The 20,583-nt window shown below is 42.4% G+C and overlaps 1 protein-coding gene across 12 annotated transcripts in view; it reads left to right on the forward strand.

The window, feature by feature from the left end:
- CAP2 (cyclase associated actin cytoskeleton regulatory protein 2) overlaps positions 1–18,254 on the forward strand; it is a 73,462-nt gene extending 55,208 nt beyond the window's left edge. For 5 of the 12 annotated variants that reach the window (XM_084850285.1, XM_084850293.1, XM_084850289.1 and 2 more), the window contains one exon: positions 1,232–1,874. In XM_084850285.1, the coding sequence (XP_084706411.1) occupies positions 1,232–1,501 (270 nt within the window). In that variant the 3' untranslated portion in view covers positions 1,502–1,874. Of the gene's footprint in view, positions 1–1,231; positions 1,875–1,960; positions 2,049–3,952; positions 4,027–4,268; positions 5,789–14,572 lie in introns of those variants that run through there. The other 7 variants (XM_084850288.1, XM_084850294.1, XM_084850291.1 and 4 more) reach the window with 3 other exon arrangements.
- The last annotated feature ends 2,329 nt before the right edge of the window (positions 18,255–20,583 follow it).

A 20,583-nucleotide genomic window follows, 5' to 3' on the forward strand; every position in this document is an offset into this window, starting at 1 on the left:
ACTGCTTCCACTAAATGCAGCGGTATTTATTAGCTGCATATATGTGTTGGCAGAATATTGACTCTTATTATTTCTCCTTTGGCAAAAAGAAATAGAGAAGGAAATCCACCTTTTTCATGGAAAATAGCATTTTTAAAAATCATGATAGAATTGTAATTCCGAAGACTTCTATTTAAAGGAAACTGAAAAACATTTGAAGCTTCAAAACTAAAGTACAATATAGCAGTTCAAGGCCGAACTAGATGTGACTTCCAGTCTATGATTTTAAAAAAGTGGGTGTGGAATAAATTGGATTGGGACTGTGGTGCTGGGGGAAGGTTTTTAACCCACCCCCCACCCCATGTTTTTTCCCCAAAATGCCCCACTGAAGCTTCTCTTGGGGGTGAGGGGGAGAAATGGAGACAATATGGGTAGCTACGTTTTCCCACTGTGCAGCAAATATCATCTTCTGGGGGGTGGGGGGATAAGTTGAGGAAACTGTGCAGGAGTGAAGAGATTAAAAATCTTCCCCACCGCAGTGCTGCAGTACCCATCCATTTTGCTGTCCACAAGCTGTTTTTTTAAAAAGTATTAATATATATCTAGATCTAAGAAATTCCCTCGTGTTATCAAATATCCTCCTTAGGGTGGCCCTTTGCCCCCTTTCTCTTCTCCTTTAGGAGGAGATTAAGAGGACCTTTGGAGATGGGATAAGTCACTGTATGAGAGTGCTTTACAACCTGGGTATCTGAAGAGCTGCCTGCTCCATACAGACCTGCTCTGTTGAGATCTTTGTCAGAGACCCTGCTCTGGGTCCCCTTACCCTCTGAGGTCAGGTGGGCAGCTACCAAGACAGGGCCTTCTCTGTGGTGGTGACTTCCTTATAGAATGTTATCCCCTTATCTCTTTGCCCGGCACCTACTCTGATGGCTTTTTGGTGCGAGGTAAAAACATTTTTGTCACAGCGCTCCACTGCTCCACGAAATTCTGCTGAAGTGAATGGGGGATTGTGGTGAATTACTTCTCCAGTCATACCCATGCCTGGGAAATGATTTACTTACTTTGGAAAGCAGGTGTTTGTGACAGGCTGGCAATAAAATAAGGGGATTGACCTGTATCTTGAATCTCCATTGGAAGGTGATTGGCTTTAATGGAGCCCTGCCTAGGCTGATGGGTGGTGGTGGGGGTTATTATGTTGGTGTGAACCGCTTATTTTGTTATGAGTTGTTATAAAGTCATTTTATGATTCTAGGTACTAGGGAAAGTGCCAACCATTTCAATTAACAAGACTGAAGGCTGCCATATATACCTCAGTGAGGAATCATTAGACTGTGAAATTGTGAGTGCTAAGTCATCTGAAATGAACATCCTTATCCCACAGGACGGTGATTATGTAAGTGCGATATTATTGTTTTACTGGTGGTTTTATGTGCTTTGTTTTAATTTTTTTACTTTGCATTTTATTGTTTATTGTATTTTACTATATTTTACTATATTTTATTGCATTTGTTTATTCCTTTAAGCACCTTGAGCATCATTTGCTGGAAAGGCAGGATACTAATGTAACAAATACATTTAGAGCACAATCTTATGCCTGTTTAGACAGAAAAAAGGCATATGTCTAAACAGGCATAGGATTGCACCCTTAACTAATAAAAAATGGGTAGTATCCAGTATTAGAGTAGACCCATTGAAATGAATAGAACACGCTTGTCATGACTAACTGAAGTCTCATTCATTTCAGTGGGTTTACTCTAAGTAGGACTAACATTGGATACTACCCAATATGTTTTTTCATTTCTAAGGCACTTTCAAAACTTAAGTGATGTACTCTAAATAAAATTAGAGACAGGTCCTGCTTACAAGCATAACAAAAAAATTAGGAATGTGAAGGGGCACGGAAGAAAGGGAAAAGGAAAAAAATTAACTAGTGAGTAAAGGCCAGGCAACAGAAATGTGTCTTCAAATGCTGTCTTCTCAGAATCCTTACAGTTATCCAGTCTTACGACAAACATAAACACCCACCAAGATCCTCAACTTCACTGCTGCAACTGGGGCACCCCATAAAGGTAAGCAAGGGGCGAAGGCCTTACTATGATACCATGCTTCAGTGTAGAAGTGTTGCACATCCTCTGTCTATCCATGTCATGAGCCCAATTCCAAGGAGCAACCTGGCCACTGACACAGAGAGCGTTGGCTGAGTCAGAAGAGCGAGGAGTGCAGACTGTGCAGACATTAAGGCCTGGGCTCCAACACCAAAACCAAGCCCCCAAACCTTGATTGTAAGACCCCTGAGCCAGAAACACCTCCCCCCCACCCCCAAGCCAGGTAAAACCCAGAGACTGCTGCCCCTGAGATGGATTTCACCAGGGGACTGGAAACCTTATGCTTCATGGGCCTCACGCTCCAGATAGCCCGCCCGCCAACGCTGGCAAAGCGCCCAACGAGAACTTGTGGAGAAGTGATGGACTGCTGGCTCCAGTCCAGGTGGATGCCTGTTTGAGGCTTTCTACTCCCCAACAAGGGAGTAGAGCCCCAGTCAGGGCTACAGAGGACATGTGGGTTCAGCTGGGCTCCATATCTTGTCGGAGCTGCCTGATATTCTGCGATTTCAGCTTGACCAGCTACCTATTATACTAACTATGGTTGGCTCAGTTCCCCTTCGCTCCATCTTGTGGGTTCCTGCTGTCAGTCAGGACAGAACGATCTCCCCACAGTGCATCCCAGGAACAGAGATGGATGTGCAGAAAATTCATACACATATAATTACAGAGTGTTTCCCGCTCCCCCCGAAATGGGGAAATGGTGTACTGGGGTAATAAGCCTCCCTTAGGGTCAAATTAGATATGACATGGGAGTTCTGTGTTTGAAGCTCCTCAGTTCTTTTCTTCCTCAAAAATGGTGCCTGGAAGGGGCCTGGTTTTGGACTGGGGTTATGGCATGAGGATGGGGGTGGTTCAACCCCTTGTCCCTGTGCCACAGCCCTGTTCTAAATCACCACTGCCCCATCTGGTATTTAGTTGAAAAGGGGGAAACTTTCAGGCTTAAGACCAGGGGTGGACAACCCGTGATCACAGGCCACATGCCCCGCCCCCCCGGCCTGTTCTGCTGCCCCCACTATGCTGCTGAATTTGCCACTGAAATTTGACGATGTGGCAACAGCAAGAAACAACAAGAAGGGGAACTTCCAGAAGTGTGATTCTGCTTTAAAACAAGGCATGCACTCCCTGCGCACCTTGTTTAAGATTTCTCTTTTAAACAAGGTGCGCAGGGAGTGCACGCCTTGTTTTAAAGCAGAATCACACTTCTGGAAGTTCCCCTTCCTGTAAAGAGAAATCACTCCTTTTTTGCTGCTGCACCACCAAATTTCAGTGGAAAATCCAGCTGTGTGGTGGCATGGATGAGCGCATTTCTTCTATTCCACTGCATTTGTTCCTGGACTGATGGCTAGTGCTGTATTCAGCTCTGACATATTTGTGAATGGGATATGTAGTATAGTATGTAGAGTTTGGGGGGAAGGGGATATGTTGGGTTCCATCAGGGGGAAGGAGAAATTGTCCCCCAGAAGTTGCCCACCCCTGCTTAAGACAGTAAGTCTCACCCTCCAGTTAATAGCAACTTGGAGGGTGACTTGGTTGGGGAATCAGCATGGGGGTAAAGCGCTATCCTCCTCTTCTGTGCTGTGACCCCAGTCCAAATCTCCCCATTTTGAGAAACTTTTTGAGGAAAGAAAAGACATTGGGAACTCCAAATATGGAGCTCTCATGCCACACCTAGTTTGACCCTTACTCAGCAGGTAGTAGCAGTGCCTTCACACAAAGGACACAGAGTCCACCACAAATACAGGTAAGCTCCCTCCATGCACTAGTGAAGCCAGGGTGGAGCCCTTGCAGCTTTGTTGCTGAACACAAGATACCTCACTCCATCCATCGCCACTGCAGGATAAACAGTTGTGATTCATTTTTCCTTGCAGGATTCAGTCCAGCACACATGAAGCTGACCAAACAGAAACTGCAGAGTTCCAGTGCAGCTCCCTGCTCTGGATGGGTGAGTATTGCCCTGATGATCACATTATCTCCCCCAACAAGTGACTTCCCAAATGTAGACATCAGGGGCACTACTGGTGGTAATGTGGGGACCTAGGCTGAAGCATGTGGAATCCAAAAGCACCTGCGTGGTAGCACCTTTTTTGACTTGCTCAGCCAACAACTTCTAATAAGTCAGAAGGACTGCTGCAGGTACTACTTATTGCTCAACACCTCCACCGTGTTCCTCTTGTTTCTCTACAGGCAATCAGGCAGCTGTTCCGTATTCCACGACGAGGATGTTCTCTACCCTCAGTGCCATGCCAACTGCAAGCGAGTCCTATGACAGCAGTAGTAAGAAGCCAGCTGTTCCTCTGTAGGGTTGCCACCTTTACATTCTAGCAGGGTTCGTGTGCCATTCCAGAATACATCATGGACAGTAATGTAACAAGTGCAGCATTGCTTAGCATGGAGACACAGTTATGAGGACAGCTGCACCTGTTCCATTTTGTCATGTGGTTTTCAAAGGCACAGGAGCCCTGTAGGAACAAAAGGGCTGGCAATCCAATTCTTCAGTGGTGCTGTCAGTTAAAAAATGATATTGTTCAATAAAATCTGTGACTGTTTCCACCGCGTCTCTGTTCTCATGATGGTTAGCAGCTAGATAACCACCAGCATCAGATACTGGCTATTCATGAAATGGAGATAGGGGTGTGTGATAGGAGCGGATGTGGGGGACTGGGCAAAATGGAAGGCATTCTGAGACATACCAGGTTAGATAGTTGAATCACTGTTGACCAATATGCCAGTTACTCTGATGAATGAACGGTACTAACTTCTGGTTTGAGTGTGTGCGTGCGCCTCTTTGCTGGGAGACTGTTTGGAGGGACTGAACCCATTTCCTGTTAAGCCCATGCTCTGCTATAACTCCACACAAAGCCCTTTTATACTGGGCTATATGGCTTGATCCATATGGGGCTCTGGAGGGTGAAAGGTGGTGTATCATGGGCAAGGCCCCTGGAAACCTACAAAGACCCCATCTGTCTGGTTAGGGCCTTGCTTGCTGGTGCAGAAGCAAGACCTACTTCATCTCCCGTTCTCCATCTAAAATAGTTGCCAGCAGGACCCCCCAAAAGTAGATTTACTCTGTAGGAGCCACATCTGGATTTGTCCAGGGTTGGACTTGAACCCACAACTTTGGTTTCCAGTTGCATTTCCTTTGCCTACTGACTATCAACAGTTCACTGTTGCCTCCTGCTTGCTTTTCCAGCTTCCATTCTTCTTTATATGTGTTTTTCCCTTCCCTTCCCACCCCCGTCTTGCAAGAAGCTTGTTCTCCTGCCACATACACCAATACATATGTATTGGTTATAGTTTCCTTAGCATTCTGTGGCCCTGTTCAGACATGCTTGGAGAGGTGGTGGTTAGGGTAACTACAGGGTGTGTGTGTGTTAGCGAAACCACGATGTGCGGGCCTGCCGGACAATCAGAACCATATGGCGCCGCATGGTTCCACTAACTACCCCACTCCGTAGTTACCTGGTGATTGTCTTGGCGTGGTTAGCACACATTTCGTCATCCTCCACGGTGCAAACAGGCTCCCAGAAGCTGCTCCGGTGTCCGAAATGCCTGCATGACCATAGAGAAAGTTCATGGCAGCTAGAACATCACCGGCAGTGGCAGAGGCTCTAGCTGGCAGACCCTATGGTCACAGCCTGGAAGTCTTCTGGAGCCAGTTTTAACCACCGGGGAGCCCGCTGACAACATGGTAAGCCACCCTGGGGCCCCTTGACCCTTTTGCAGGGTGATGGTTAGCTGGGGTGGCTTACTAATCATGAGGAATGTGGTTTTCTCCCCCACATGACATGCTAAGCCACTGTGGTTAGCAAAAAAAATGCCTAGCCATCATTGTCTGAACAGGGCCTGTGTATGGAATCATTGGTATTCCAGCAAGATTTGACCCTTTCTCCTGGAAGTGTATGGGTTCTAAATGCATGCTTTCTAACTTCTGTGCTATGGAAAGCCTCTGTTAAGCTGCCAGCTTTTTTGCAGTGTAGTTGGTCACCCTACACATTCCAGTCATTGCCATTTGTTGATTGGTGCCTTCCATTCACAGCTAATATGGGGGCATCGTTGATGCTCAGCGTCATGACTTCTAGGTGGTGGTGGAATTGCCAGGGACATTGTGGAAGCAGCTGTCAGTGTTTGAATTGCCATCGTTTTGCTTTCTTCTTTGCTGTTGGCAGTGGAAAGGTTCATGATAATGTTACGCAAGTGTAAGTCTTGATGTAGCAGCCCCATTAAAATGCCTGACTCCGACCAGGATGACTCTTCAGATAAAGACTGATACCACAGAGTCTAAAAGCCCTGTGGGTTCCCCTAACACTAGTGATACCCCAAGGCTCCTCCAGCATTGGTAGAGAAGCTATACCAGGTCCTCCAGAAATGGTGGACTCTGAGGAACCCCCAGATGAGGCCCTGAGGGCCATACCTCCCCCACAGGGTCAGAGTACAAGGACAAGCATCTGCCTAGCCCTAGACTGCATCAGTGCCAGATGATGGAGGCACAGGCCACCATGGAGGACCTGCAAGCAATCAGACCACATAAGAGTAAAGGTCTACTTAAGAACAAGGGACTTCAAAGGAGACTTTGAGACCAGGACTAATAGCTCGCAGTTGTACCTAGGGATGCTGGAGAAATTTGAGAAGGACTAAAATGAACTCAGATTTTTAAGAATCCAACCTGCTGAATCTGCTGCAGAACGACCCCCTCAGGCCACATGGAGTCTGTGGACTTTTGGATTTTTTTTTACTTTCCTGAAATGCATACATATTTATTTGTAGGAAAATATGCAAATTTCTGCTGAAGAAAAGTTAAATGGAATGGGGAACAATACGCTAAATGTTATGTACTACAGTAAATTATGTAAATTGTTATGAAATCTCTTATGTAATTATTTGCGTATTTTTCCACATGACAAAAAAAAAAATTTGCATTCTCAGATCTCCTGAAATCCAAGTATTCCTTCAAAAGTCAATTTTCATATGACACTGCAATTAGTTTTTGCATGTCCAGCAACTGTAATTCAGAGGCAATCTAGCCTACATTAGAATGTACATGCCATTTTTAAAAATGCTGTTCTCTGTTTTCTATCCTGTATTAGTAACATTAGTAATGCAGTTGAAGACAAAAATACTTAGCACTCAAGAGGCTCAAAGGTACTTTTAGGCTGCTTCTACATAAGCCAGTTTTTTTCTGGAGTGGACATCAATCACTCAGAATCCAAACAACAATCACTGCCAAACTGATATATTACACTGTTTTCTTCCCATTTTTAAAGACCTGGTTTGTGGCAATTTTCCCACTAACACAGTTACAGAATCACTCTGTGCAATAAGGACTGACAAAATGATAATTGACATTAAAAAACAAAATAAGGGATCACGAAGTAAATGGAAAATGAAAAAGGACAGAGAACAGAATCTTGCAGAATGGAAAGAGGAACCATTAACAGAAACAATAAAGGAAATATTAGAAAGAGAAGAATAAAACTAAGTGAGAAGAAGAGCACAAAAAACTACGGTGTGAAGAGACGAAATGAGAAATACAGGTGTCAATTGTACAAAAGCAGACAAAAGGACCAAAAGAAGCATAGAGTAATGACCCTGAGACATAACTTGACATTTGTGAAATTAGCAAAACACATTGGAAAGTTCTTCAGACTCGGTCATCAGACTAAAAGAAGGCAGGAATGTAAGGTTGTTGCTGTTGTTGTTTACATTTCTATACTGCCCAATAGCCAAAGCTCTCTGGGTGGTTTACAAAGATTGAAAACATTAAAAAATACAACCATTTACATAAAAACCCACAAACAGACAATATACACAAGAGAATATATATCTGAAACAACTTCAAACAAGTCATCTCAAGCAAACAACAATAACCATTAAGACAATCCAGGATCAATTAAAACTTATCATATGCTGCCAAATGCCTGGGAGAAGAGAAAGATCTTAACCTGGTGCTGAAAAAATAACAATAGTTGTCCACTTGTTTTAAATGGCCCTGATCTAAAGAGCTATTTTGGACGCACCCCAGTGGGAAATTTGAGTCTTTTTTTTTTTTTTGGTCTCTTAACAGCTGTCCCCCATATCGCATCCCAATTTGCTTTTGAAAGCCTCCACAGTTTCAAAGTCAGTTTGCAATGTAGTATGGGGCACGGACAGCTCAGAACATATTGGGGCAAAATGAAAAATCCAAATGGGAACTCGCTCATCACTGATTAATATTGGGCACAATCTCCTATTCACATAAGAAATTATTTCATGTGAAATGAATGAACGTGACATCTGTCCTCTGGCATGGGGTTGGGGGGAAAGCATATGTTAACGCTGGGGGAAGCTATTCAGAAAGTAATTTGAAAGGTTAAGGGCGCAATCCTATGAATGTTTAGACAGAAAAAAGGCCTTCAGCTCCCAGCATTCCGCCGGTGAGCATATCTGGCTGGGGCATGCTGGGAATTGTAGGAGTTTTGGCTGTGTAAACATGCATAGGATTGCACCCTAAAAGCCCCATTGGATGCATGTTACTAGTCTGGATCTTGGCCTATATATTCAGTAAGCACAATTTTTTCAATATTGCTTCTACCAGCACATAGCCAAGCAACAGCCTATCTGCAGGATACATGATATATGCTACTTAACGCTGTTTTCATAGTTGAATAGAAGTCACTGTTAAATTTTGCTAAATGGTGCTGTAAGGTTGCTTCGAGATGAGACTGTTATTATGCCATTGCAAGTATTTCATTCATGGAATCTTACAGGAGGTCTATACAATGTTGTCTTCCACTCATTGCCCTCCTGTGTTTTCCCATCACTTCATACATCTTTTTTCTTACTGCAGAAAATCCATTAAGGAAGAAAAGACAGACTAGCTTTACAATGCTTTCTGATAGTTAACACTAGGACACTTCTGTCTGGAATCATGATTCAAATTTTCAAATAATTTTATTGATTGTATTAGTTTTATTGACATGGGAGGGTTTGGGATAGGGGGCAGATGGCATTTCCCCAAACTTTTCCTTGTAACCATGAGTGCTAGAAACAGTCTGCTCTCTTTCACACACACATATAGAGCCAGTCACAGACTCTCAGCCTAACCTATTTATTTATTTATTTATTTATTACATTTATATCCCGCCTTTTTTCCTCCTTAAGGAACCCAACCTACCTCACAGGGTTGTTGTTGTGAGGGTAAAATGGAGAGGAGGAGGATTATGTATGCCGCCTTGGGTTCCTTATGAAGGAAAAAGGGCGAGATATCCTAACAGGAGTTTGCTAGGGGAGTTGCAGTGGAAGAGGAGACAAAGTCAGAGTGGTGAGTGAGCTGGAGTAAGCCCAGGGGACTGTCCATTCTGAGTTGCCGTGTGCTCACCATGTGCTCCTGAGAGCTCCAATTGAAATGAAGGGGCGTGGCCTGAGTACTCCCAGCAGCTGTGTGGGCAGGAAGTTCCAGTCTGTTCCCACCTCCTAGCTGAGCAGAGCAGAGGAAGCTGCTCCAGCTGGTCTAGGGGCTATACAAGCAAGCAAGCTCCCAGAGGGTGACGGATCAGAGTGAGCAAACAGGAGATGGCCAGGGGAGTTGGCCAGGGGAGGTCAAGGGGGAGGTCCCTAACATTAAAAAAATTTTTTTTTTCTTGTAACACACACTTCCATACCAGTGGGACTCTGTTGTTAACCTCCAGTGAATAGAGGACAAAGCACAGGTTTTGTCCAGTACAATCAGAAAGCTAGAAACATAAAGGGAATAGAGACTATGAAAGGAAAAGACTCTCCAGTGGTGGTGACCTGCAAAGTCTGCAATGTTTGTTTTCTTGCCTGAGATCAAGATGGCCTACACCTGCAACAAGAGTAAGTTGATCACGCTGCTGGAAGAAAAAGTAAGAGGACTGGAGCGGCGAGTGTTGACCCAAGGAATAAGAGAACATGAAAAGTTCTTGGACAGAACGGTGGAACTGCAGCAGCAAAGTGAAGAACAGAAGCTAGAAGAGCAACAGCAAGCTGAGGCAGAAGAGGAAAATGCTGAGATGAGGAAAAATGAAGTAGAGGATACTCCTCGGAAAAGGGTGACAGTTAGGAGTAGAAAAACTAGAAGCCACTCTACACCAGTGGAAGCAGTGGAGCTATGGAACTGTTTCCAGGCACTTGAGGATGAGACTGGAGGACAGCCTGTGGAGGAAGAATTACAGGGGAACCTGCATGAGAGTGAGCAAGAGGCTGAAGGTCAGTCAAGCAGAGACAATGAAACCAAGGCCTACAACAAGAAAAGAAGAGTAGTAATAGTCAGAGACTCCTTGCTACGTGGAATCGAAACCCAAGTATGTTTCGAAGACCCATGGACCGCCAGGTATGCTATCTCCCAGGAGGAAGGGTTAGAGATGTGACTGAAGGGTTGCCTACACTCATAAAGCCCACTGACAGGTATCCCTTTCTTCTCATCCATGTAGGAACAGATGATATCACCAAGTGGAGCTACGAAGAAATCACATTAGAATTTGAAGCTTTGGGAAGGAAACTCAAGAACTTTGGGGCCCAGATACCATCCTTCCAGTAGTTAGAAAAGGGATAGAAAGGGAAAGAAAAACACTCTGGGTGAATGACTGGCTACGAAGGTGGTGCCGACGCGAGCGATTTGGATTCTGGGACCATGGGCTATGCTTCCTGAATGATAGACTGTTGGCAAGGGATGGGTTGCACCTCACAAAGGCTAGGAAGAATGTGTTTGGCCACAGCATGAAGAACTTCATCAGGAGGGCTTTAAACTGAATCTACAGGGGAGGGAGACATAAAGTTGGGGGTAACAATGGATGAAGGCTCATGCACCACAACGGAGAGAACAGCTCTAATAGCGCCCAATAATAGTTCCTTCAGAAACACGTAGGAAGAAAGCCAGACTATAAAGCACATGGTCTTCGATGTCTATATACTAATGGCCAGAGTATGGGAAACAAACAGAACAAACTTGCACTCTTAATACAGGGGGGAAATTATGACTTTATAGGTGTAACTGAGACGTGGTGGGAAGACTCTCATGACTGGAATACAGCAATTAAATGATATAACTTGTTCAAAAAGAACAGGAGGAAAAGAAAGGGAGGTGGGGTGGCACTGTATGTGAAAAATACATATCTCTGCACAGAAATACAAGAGGATGAACCTGGTAGCCCCATCGAGAGCATCTGAGTTAAAATAAATGGAGCAAAGAATAAAAGGAACATGGTGGTCAGAATCTACTATTGGCCACCCAATCAAGGAGAAGACAAGGATGAAACTTTTGAAAAGCAAATAGCCAATGTTTCAAGGAAGCATGATGTAGTAGTAATGGGGGACTTCAATTTCCCCAATATTTGTTGGGAGACAAATTCTGTAAAACATGGCCCCTTGCGTTGCTGATAACTTCCTCCTACAGGAAGTAGAGGAAGGAACTAGAGGATTGGCTATCCTTGGCTTGATCCTAACCAACAGAGATGATTTAGTGGATAAAGTAGCAGTTAATGGGAACTCTGGGGGAAAGCGACCATGTTATACTTGAGTTCTTGGTTCTAAAGGAAGCAAAAGCTGAGTGTAGCCAACCCGTACCCTGGATTTTAGGAAAGGTGATTTTAATAAACTCAGAACAATTGTAAGTAGGTCCCATGGCAAGCAACTCTAATGAGAAAAGCAGTCCAAGATGGGTGGGAGTTTTTTAAAAAGGAAATTCTAAAGGCACAATTACAAATCATTCCAACAAGAAAAAAAGGCAGAAGACAACAGAAGAAGCCAGTGTGGCTTCACAAAAAGCTTAGAGATTACTTGAAAACAAAAAAGCACACATATAGGAAGTGGAAGGAAGGTCAAGCTACAAAAGAAGAGTACAGACAGGTAGCACAGAATTTAGGTACAATCCTAAGCAGGTTTAGGGTGCAATCCTACGCAGGTTTAGGGTGCAATCCTAAGCAGGTTTAGACAGAAAAAGTCCTAAAACTCCCAGCATTCCCCAGCCAGCATGTTGTAGGTTTTTTTTCTGTGTAAACATGCATAGGATTGCACCCTTAGTGTTCCATTTGCCACAAAACTAACTATGGTTAATTATCACTATGTTCTCTCTCTCAGAAAATGCAAACTTAACTTATGGTTAGGTATAAACCTACTGATTACTGGGACATATCACTATTTTTTCTATTATTTTTGTTTAAAAATATTTAAAAGATGTATTGCATGGTACAGGTAATAATATTAAACTATAATGGTACTATTATGCCATTCATATTTACTTGACTACAGTGTCTCCTACCAGTGTGTAAGCCGCTTTCTTGTGTATCCAAAATTCTGATTTTCGAAACTTCGATTATCCTAGCTTCTTGTGAGATAGAATAGTAGTTATTAAATATTAGTGGCACATGGAGCATATGAAAAAATGAACAGGTTGTGCATCATTAAGAAGTGGTAGTTAGAAATACAGGGTTATATTTATTTATTTATTTAATTTCATTTCTATACCGCCCAATAGCCGAAGCTCTCTGGGCGGTTCACAAAAAAAAAGGGTTAGTGTAGTGGAGTTCCTCTCGTGCTGGGGAAGAAGGCGAGGAAGTGATCTTCGTGATTCCTCTTTCACCCTGCAGTCCTCTGTGCCTCCTGAAAAGCTGCTCTGGTGGACTGAAAGGCAATGCAGGGGGCAGAGAGGCATGAGAGGCAGGGGGATGGGTGAATTGGCAAAGATAGCTTTCACACCCCGTTCCTCCAGCAGGACCCTCTGCTGGATCCTGGTACCTCCTGTGAATAGAAGGAGCCCTTCCATTCAAGGAATGGCTAATCTGGAAACCCCACAATATTCTGTATTCAGAATGTTTTAAAAACAGCCTACAGAGGGCAGTATCCAACAGGGCACTTGTGTCCCCACCAATTCCCTTCCACCCCACCAACTCTGTTCCACAAGCAGTGGGTCCCACCGATTCCATTGCACAAGCAGGACCCACCGCTTACGCAACAAAGATGTAGCACTTCCTAGAGGAAACCCCACAAACGAGGCAGGTCAGCGGAGCTCCCCTATGCGAACTCCGCCAGCCTACCTCCTTCTAGAAGCTAGCATTTCCACTCATTCTGGGAAGTGCTAAATCACTGTTGTGCAAGTGGTGGGGGACATTTTTCAATGGAATCGGGGGAGAGTTGGCAGAGGTGCAAGTGCCCCATTGGGTACTGGCCAGAGAAATTAGTGGAGAGCAAGAAATGTGAGCGACTGTTTTGCTAAGCTTTGCTGTTGTTTAGTAATTATAACTGAAAGTTTCCATTTTAATAATAAAACATACTCTAAGACCTGTTTTAAAACACGGGCCCCTCGCCCACTTTTTTCAAAATGTATTCCTTAAGAAATCAGTAATTTCAGTAAGAAAGTATATCTGAGCACAGCAATATTTCATTCAGGTAGGGGAAGGATTGCGCACATCAGAGAAGTGCAAAGGCGAACTATTCTGTTTTTTATGGAAAGATGTATCGTGGCAAGGAAGAAAGGGAGAGGTATCACAGAGGGGATTGAAAGGAATGAATAAATACAGAGAAGTTCAATGGTTTAACACTCCATTGTGTAGAGTTATAAGATTATGTAATTTAGATGAGAAGAGATAAGGAAATGCTAGATCAGACAACTGTAGCTCACAGTGGCCAACCTCATCACAGTGGCTGGCACCTCTACAAAATCAAGACGAAGCCTGCCAATAACCATAACTAACATGAGAAATGAAAATAAGGTGCATATATACTTTTTTGAGCTATTGGGGAGTATCCTATTCTGCAGCTGCGCTCCTGTGGATTGTGTTGTGCCAGCGGGAGTCACCGCTAGCACAACAGGATCATTAATCAACCCTGCGAGCAAGGGGAAACGCTCCTTTCCAGGTTGGGACAGCTCAGCGAAGCTCCCCTTTTGCAAACTCCACTGGACTGCCCCATTCCAGGAACAAGTGTTTCTGCTAGGTTCCCTTTGCTTAAGGATCCACTAGCTTCCTGTTGTGCTAGCATTGTGTCCTACTAGCATGGGGGTAACATAAGACATTGCCCAGAATCTAAGTAAATAAGATTTAACCATTTATGAATGTTCCATTTGGTATCCAGTTAATCCACTGTTTATGTGATTGAGTTTAGAGGCCTTGGTGCTGCAGCACAGAGTTATGGTTATCATAATAGTATGGAAGGTAGGAATTGTTCAGTGTGGCACTTACTTTCTTTGTGGCATTTATGCTACTCTAACCTAGTGTTTTAACCTTATACTTAAAAGGGTGGGAGGGTTGCCATGAAATTACATCAAGAAGAGAAATCACAAATCTACTAGTACAACAGCAACTGCAAAAATCCCACACTTGTTCTCTGTGTGGTATGGAAGGGTTTTCCTGACTGTAGTGAAGAAGGCTCCCTTATAATCCAGGCATGCCTGAGTTATAAAAAACCTCTTTACTCATCTGTCACTAATAGTACTGCATGAGTTTTCATAACAGCCACTTGTTTAGACAACTGACATTGTCAATCTTATCTTCTCACAGAAAGAATTTCCTGTTCCTGAACAGTTCAAGACATCATGGGATGGGTCCAAGTTGGTCACTGACCCTACAGAGATTGTGGGTTAACTTCCTAGAGCCATACGGAAACCACTGACCACAATCTCCAAAGAAATTCAGTCTAAAGAAAGCAGCAGCATGAAGAACTAGAAGTAGTGCTAGTTTGTACGGCAGTGATAGGCCTTCAAGCAGCTACTGTGTCCTAGAAACCGTAGGCTGCATTACACATGCTATTTTTCCTCCACTGAGATTATTGCTGTGGAGGAAAAAAGTATTCTGATGTACAGAGTTACGCTTGAAAAAGGCACGAATATTTTACCATGGCTACACATGCTTAGAAATCACTCTGTGCAGCCTTGGTACACTTTTTGTAGGCATCCTGATATTCTTAAAATGTCCACAACTTGCCTTTGTTTGCAAATAGATTATACATAATGTCATGTGAATGTATACGGATTTTTAAAATTAACCATTCGGGTTATTGGCTGTTTCACTGTATACCTTAAGCCAAATGTCTGCATGATACACTACATAATGTTTCATTGCATTCCTTTTTTTATGTTTTGGCTGGTAAAAAAAACAAAACCCACCTCTTAATATGGTGAGATGTTCATTTTAGATTTGAGATTATTCATGTACCATATTGTGTGGCTGGACCCCAGAAAGTCTGTAGTTCATATAGGCCTTTGTGCTTTTTAAAGCTAAAGTGCAACTCTCAGCAATACATTTGCTAATGGAAAATAAAAGCTAGATATTAATTTCAGTTATGTATTTTCCTTAACCATCAGCTTTTCAACAAGGCAAGTAAACTGCTATCTTTGTTTTTGTCTGCTTTTGTTTGTTTCAAATTAGCTCAAAGAGATAATTTCTAGAAAATGTTATTTTAAAGTTAAAATGTAAACAGTTTCTCCATTCGGCTGGGTTTTCATTTCTCCCCTGACCCTTATAACATATCCTTGCTTGAGGGACACATCTCTCTTTACAAATACTACTTAGCAACCTAATCTGAACTACTGGACATTTATTTAGTAATGAGAGGGTCTTATTAAACATTAAACATTATTTCTCTTGGGGTCTATCAAATGCCAAGTATTTCCATAAAATCACTGGTCTGGAAAGAATCAGAAGATCATCAATTACAGTCTATTCCAAGGGTGGCCATTCGCTGGTCTATAAGCCAAATTTGGCTACTAGAAATTCTACCAAATGTTAATCAAAACAGTAAGAAATCAAGATGATAAGAAATTATGGTTTCCTATGCAAGGAATAGGATTTCATTTCAAATGTTTAAGAGAGCTATTCCACACTTCAGTGTTACATCTCTCTTACAATTTTTAGTGTAATAGCCCAGCTGTGCCTGCATACATATGCTCCATAATTGTGAAGCCCATTCTGCTGAATGTCACCAATTTTATTATTCAGCCTCGCCATCTGTGAGGGTGCTAGTTTTTGCAATAAAGTACACTTCCAGACTCCAGTTTGGGGATTGAAGTGACTCCTAATAATACAGAATTCGAGCATTGTAGTTACAGATTTTACTTTGTGTCACGGGTGGTGGCGGCTGCAGTGCTGCTTTTATTTCCATTTGTGAGGTGTGCATGCAAATCTTCAAAAACATACATGACGAAAAGCCATAGATTACTTCTGAATAAATTCTGAACTTGGACTAATGGGATTGTACTTGGGGGACGGGCTTGACTCTATAGTCCATATTGTTAATTTTTAACACAAATGTGAAGTGTAGTACATGTATGATTTCAGCTCACAGTACTTAACTCAGATATATGATTTTGATTACTTGTAATACTTCGTAACAGTGAAGTAATGGTAATATGCTTGCAAAGCTAAATCAGGATATAAATTATGCCTACTGCACCTTACAAGGTATGTAATTCTTTTTTTAAATTATATTTGATTGTAATATCTATACAGTACTACAACAAATAGTGCTCATAATAAGATTTTGCTATCTGATGTTTGATTTATACGTATAGCGTTGTGGCTTTAGTACATGCCATTTTTCAATAGTAAACGTCTGACGCAAATAAACAAATAAAATTGTAACTTGTTTATATTGTATGTAGAAGGGATGATTTATTGCACCAAGCATGTAGTTTCATGTGCTAACCAAGAAATCTTTCTTTACTCTTAATACCAAGTTAAAGTTCCTCATGTAATAAATCCCAGTTTTTTAATTCGCTGGCTATATTCAGACAAAATGTTTTAGCATTAAAAGAATGAACTAACCATCTTGTATGCCACTTGCAGCCCTCCTGGGAGTAGCCAATCTTGCCCTCAATTACCCATGCATTGGTTACCTCCAAATTAGACTACTGGAATGCACTGTATGTGGGGTTGCCACTGAAGACAGTCCAGAAGCAACAGCTAGTGTAAAATGCAGATACCCAGGTGCTGGTGGGGGCCAGAAAGTCTGAATACATAACTCCCAATTTTGCACCAGAATACACAGTTTTGATTTCATACCATTTGCATTGGCTCCCAGTAGGTTTCCAGGTACAATTCAAAGTGCTGGTCTTAACCTTTAATGCTCTAAAAGGCCTTGGACCAGGTTATCTGAAGGACTGCCTTCACCCATATAACCCTGCCTGTACAGTAAGATCAGTTAGGCTGGCATGCACAACAGACAAGGCCTTCTTGGTGAGGGTCCCAAAACTGTGGAATTCCCTTTCAACGGACATATGCCTCGCTTCACAGTTAATCCTCAATGTGACAATGAGAATATGATTGACATGTATTATAACAGGTAGAAATATACCTTGCAAGTAATTATGGTTCAAAATGTCTCCTAGTATTAACAATAGCAAAGAGTCAGATACAAGAGTAAATTAATTCAAGAGTAATACTATTAAACAGATGAAAATGATAATAAGCAGTAGTGAGTGGCCTTGCAAGTGATAGAATTCTAAATGGACCGGTACTGTCTAAGAAAACTATAATTCTGCTATATTACAAGCTTTCATTGCCTTCAGAAAAGCAGGAGAATATTGGCTGTAAAATCAATTTCTATCAAAGTGAAGGATTTTTTTTACTCATTTCATGAGAATTGTCTTTAAATAAAGACAATTATTTAAAGAATTGTCTTTAATTACCCTTGGGTAATTAAGTGTTTGCATCTGAGCCAATCTGTGTACAGGGTTTTCTGACTATCCATTTAAAAGTGAAAATTACAAATATGACATTGATAATTAATCCTTCATTTTCTTTAAAGGGAAGTTAAAAAGCCTGACTTCTACTTATCAACTACTGTTGAGGTACTGACTCTACATAACCACCAGGTGGCAGAAAGCCACTGAAATGTAAACAATCTCCAAACACTCCTTGGAGAAGATGGGAACACTGTCTGTTTTGAAAATATAGAATAATGCTGCGATCCCATACATACTTACTTGGGAGTAAATCCCACTGCACTGAGTAAAGTTTATTTCTGAGAAGACATGTATAAGATTGTGCAGTTAATACATTAATTTTTAAAAGAAACAAATGCTAGATTTAAAGATAAGTCTGCTATCTGAAAAAACACCCATGTGATATGTATATTATGAAAAATATTGATAATATATTATGAAAACTATTTTAGATTCTTATACGCGATCATGCAAATACAATGAGAGGTAAACAATAAAATGGCCTCATAGCTATTAATGTCTAAGTATTTGAATAAATATGAATACTTGTAGTCTGGTTAGAGCTAAGCACCAGCCAGCAGAAGAGTACATATGATCAGGGAAAAGAATGGCAACATATTGCTATTGAAGTATTGTCTTTCCTAGGCATGCTAGATTATTTTTAATTATTATTTCACCCAGATGTATCATAACATTGTGCTATGCTGCAGTGGCAATATATCATTCCAGCTTATTTTCTGTTGAGCTGAGCTCTGAGCTGTAGAAGCTATGCAGCCACCTTTGTGTATTTACTCAGAATAACTACTCTGCATAAGATTGCAGCTGTAGAAGTTTTATTCTACAGCTGCGGTCCTATGCACATTAACTTGCTTGGGAGTAAGTCACACTGAACTTTGAGTCAGCATTCATATGACCAGGCAGCAAGACTTCTATCTTCAGCCCAAATTCCTAAACAGATCTACTTAAAAACCCTATAGATTACTATTAAATGCCTTGCAATTGGACTCATAATATCACATTTGCTTTCTGCATCAATTTCTTGAAGCAACTCCATCCTAAATCTTCTTGCACTAGAAAACACTCCTAAAAACGTATCAAAGACTTTACTCAGGATTGTCCCGATAACACAAATGCTTAGAAATGGGATGTCAAGCAGCTGAAATCAGATGATTGCACCTTAGATAAAGGACCTAAGAAGTTTGGCCTTATGCCCAAGATGTGTACTAGGTAATCCAAACAAGGCTTTTCTTCATCATGTATGCAGTCAAACAGTATAAAGTATCCTGAAAGAAGGAACGGTCAACTAGTGGCCCTTCTGATGTTTTGGCCTACAACTTCCATCATCACTTACCACTGGCTATGCTGGTTAGGCCTGATGGGAGTTGTCTGGAGGTCTGGAGGGCCACAAGTTTATATTATTATTGATTAGCAATATTTATACACCACTTGAATAAATGCTGAAGTGGTTTACAAAAAGAATACAAAAATACACAATGATATATATCATATTCAAAGATTGTTAATGGCAGGGGGATGTAAACAGATGTCTGCAACAAATGCCTAAAACATGTCAGCACTGGGGTCTGGCATATCGCAGAGGGGAGATCATACTACAGGACAGGTGCCACTACAGAGAAGGCCTATTTCCATGTTGCTGCTAAATGGAAATCTGTAGGCCGAAGCCTGGACAACAGGGCCTGCTCTGAAGAATGTAGTGGCCTGGGAGTTTGGTATAGATGTTCTTTGAGGTTACCTGGTCCTGAGTAGTATAGGGCTTTGTATACTAATGTTGTTGTTGTTCAGTCGTTCAGTCGTGTCCGACTCTTCGTGACCCCATGGACCATAGCACGCCAGGCCTTCCTGTCCTGCGCTCTCTCCCAGAGCGTGCTCAAGTCCATAAGCATTGCATCGGTGATGCTATCTAGCCATCTCATCTTCTGCCATCCCCTTCTCCTTTTGCCTTCAGTCTTTCCCAGCATCAGGGTCTTTTCCAGAGAGTTTTCTCTTCGCATTAGGTGGCCAAAATATTTCAGCTTCAGCTTCAGTATCTGTCCTTCCAATGAGCACTCAGGGTTGATTTCCTTTAGGATGGACTGATTTGACCTCCTTGCAGTCCAGGGCACTCTTAAGAGTCTTCTCCAGCACCACAGTTCGAAAGCATCAATTCTTCGGCGCTCAGCCTTCCTTAGAGTCCAGCTCTCACAGCCATACATTACTACTGGGAAAACCATAGCTTTGATTAGACGGACCTTTGTCGGCAAGGTGATGTCTCTGCTTCTTACTATGCTGTCTAGGGTGGCCATCGCTTTCCTCCCAAGGAGCAAGCGTCTTTTAATGTCATGGCTACAGTCACCGTCTGCGGTGATCTTGGAGCCCAAGAAAGTAAAATCTGTCACTGCTTCCATTTCTTCCCCTTCCATATGCCGGGAAGTGATGGGGCCAGATGCCACGATCTTCGTTTTGTTAATGTTGAGTTTCAAACCAGCTTGTATACTAATACCAACACCTTAAACCAAGCTCTGACCGGCAGCCAGTGTAGATCCTTTAGCACAGGCATAAGAGGTAAAGCGCCTCAGCCATAGCTGCTGCATTCTGCACTAGCTGAGATTGCTTCCCCCCTGTGCTTGAGGTTAGTACTGGGGGCAGATTTGTTCCCGTGGAAGAGATTCTGGTTTGCTTCAGCTAATCTGGGTGTGTGGACAAAAGAGAGAGTCTTACAAACCTCAGTGGGTATTTCCCAGAGGGGCAGCCGTGTTAGTCTATTGCGGTGAAAACAAGGGAAAGTCTTGCGGCACCTTAAAGACTGACGCATTTATCCTGGTCCCCTCCGGATGCGCTGGACTACAACCC

The sequence above is a fragment of the Heloderma suspectum genome, chromosome 4 (assembly GCF_057233095.1).
Source record: "Heloderma suspectum isolate Gila_16-S chromosome 4, 16-S_ref, whole genome shotgun sequence".
NCBI classification, from domain to species: Eukaryota; Metazoa; Chordata; class Lepidosauria; order Squamata; family Helodermatidae; genus Heloderma; species Heloderma suspectum.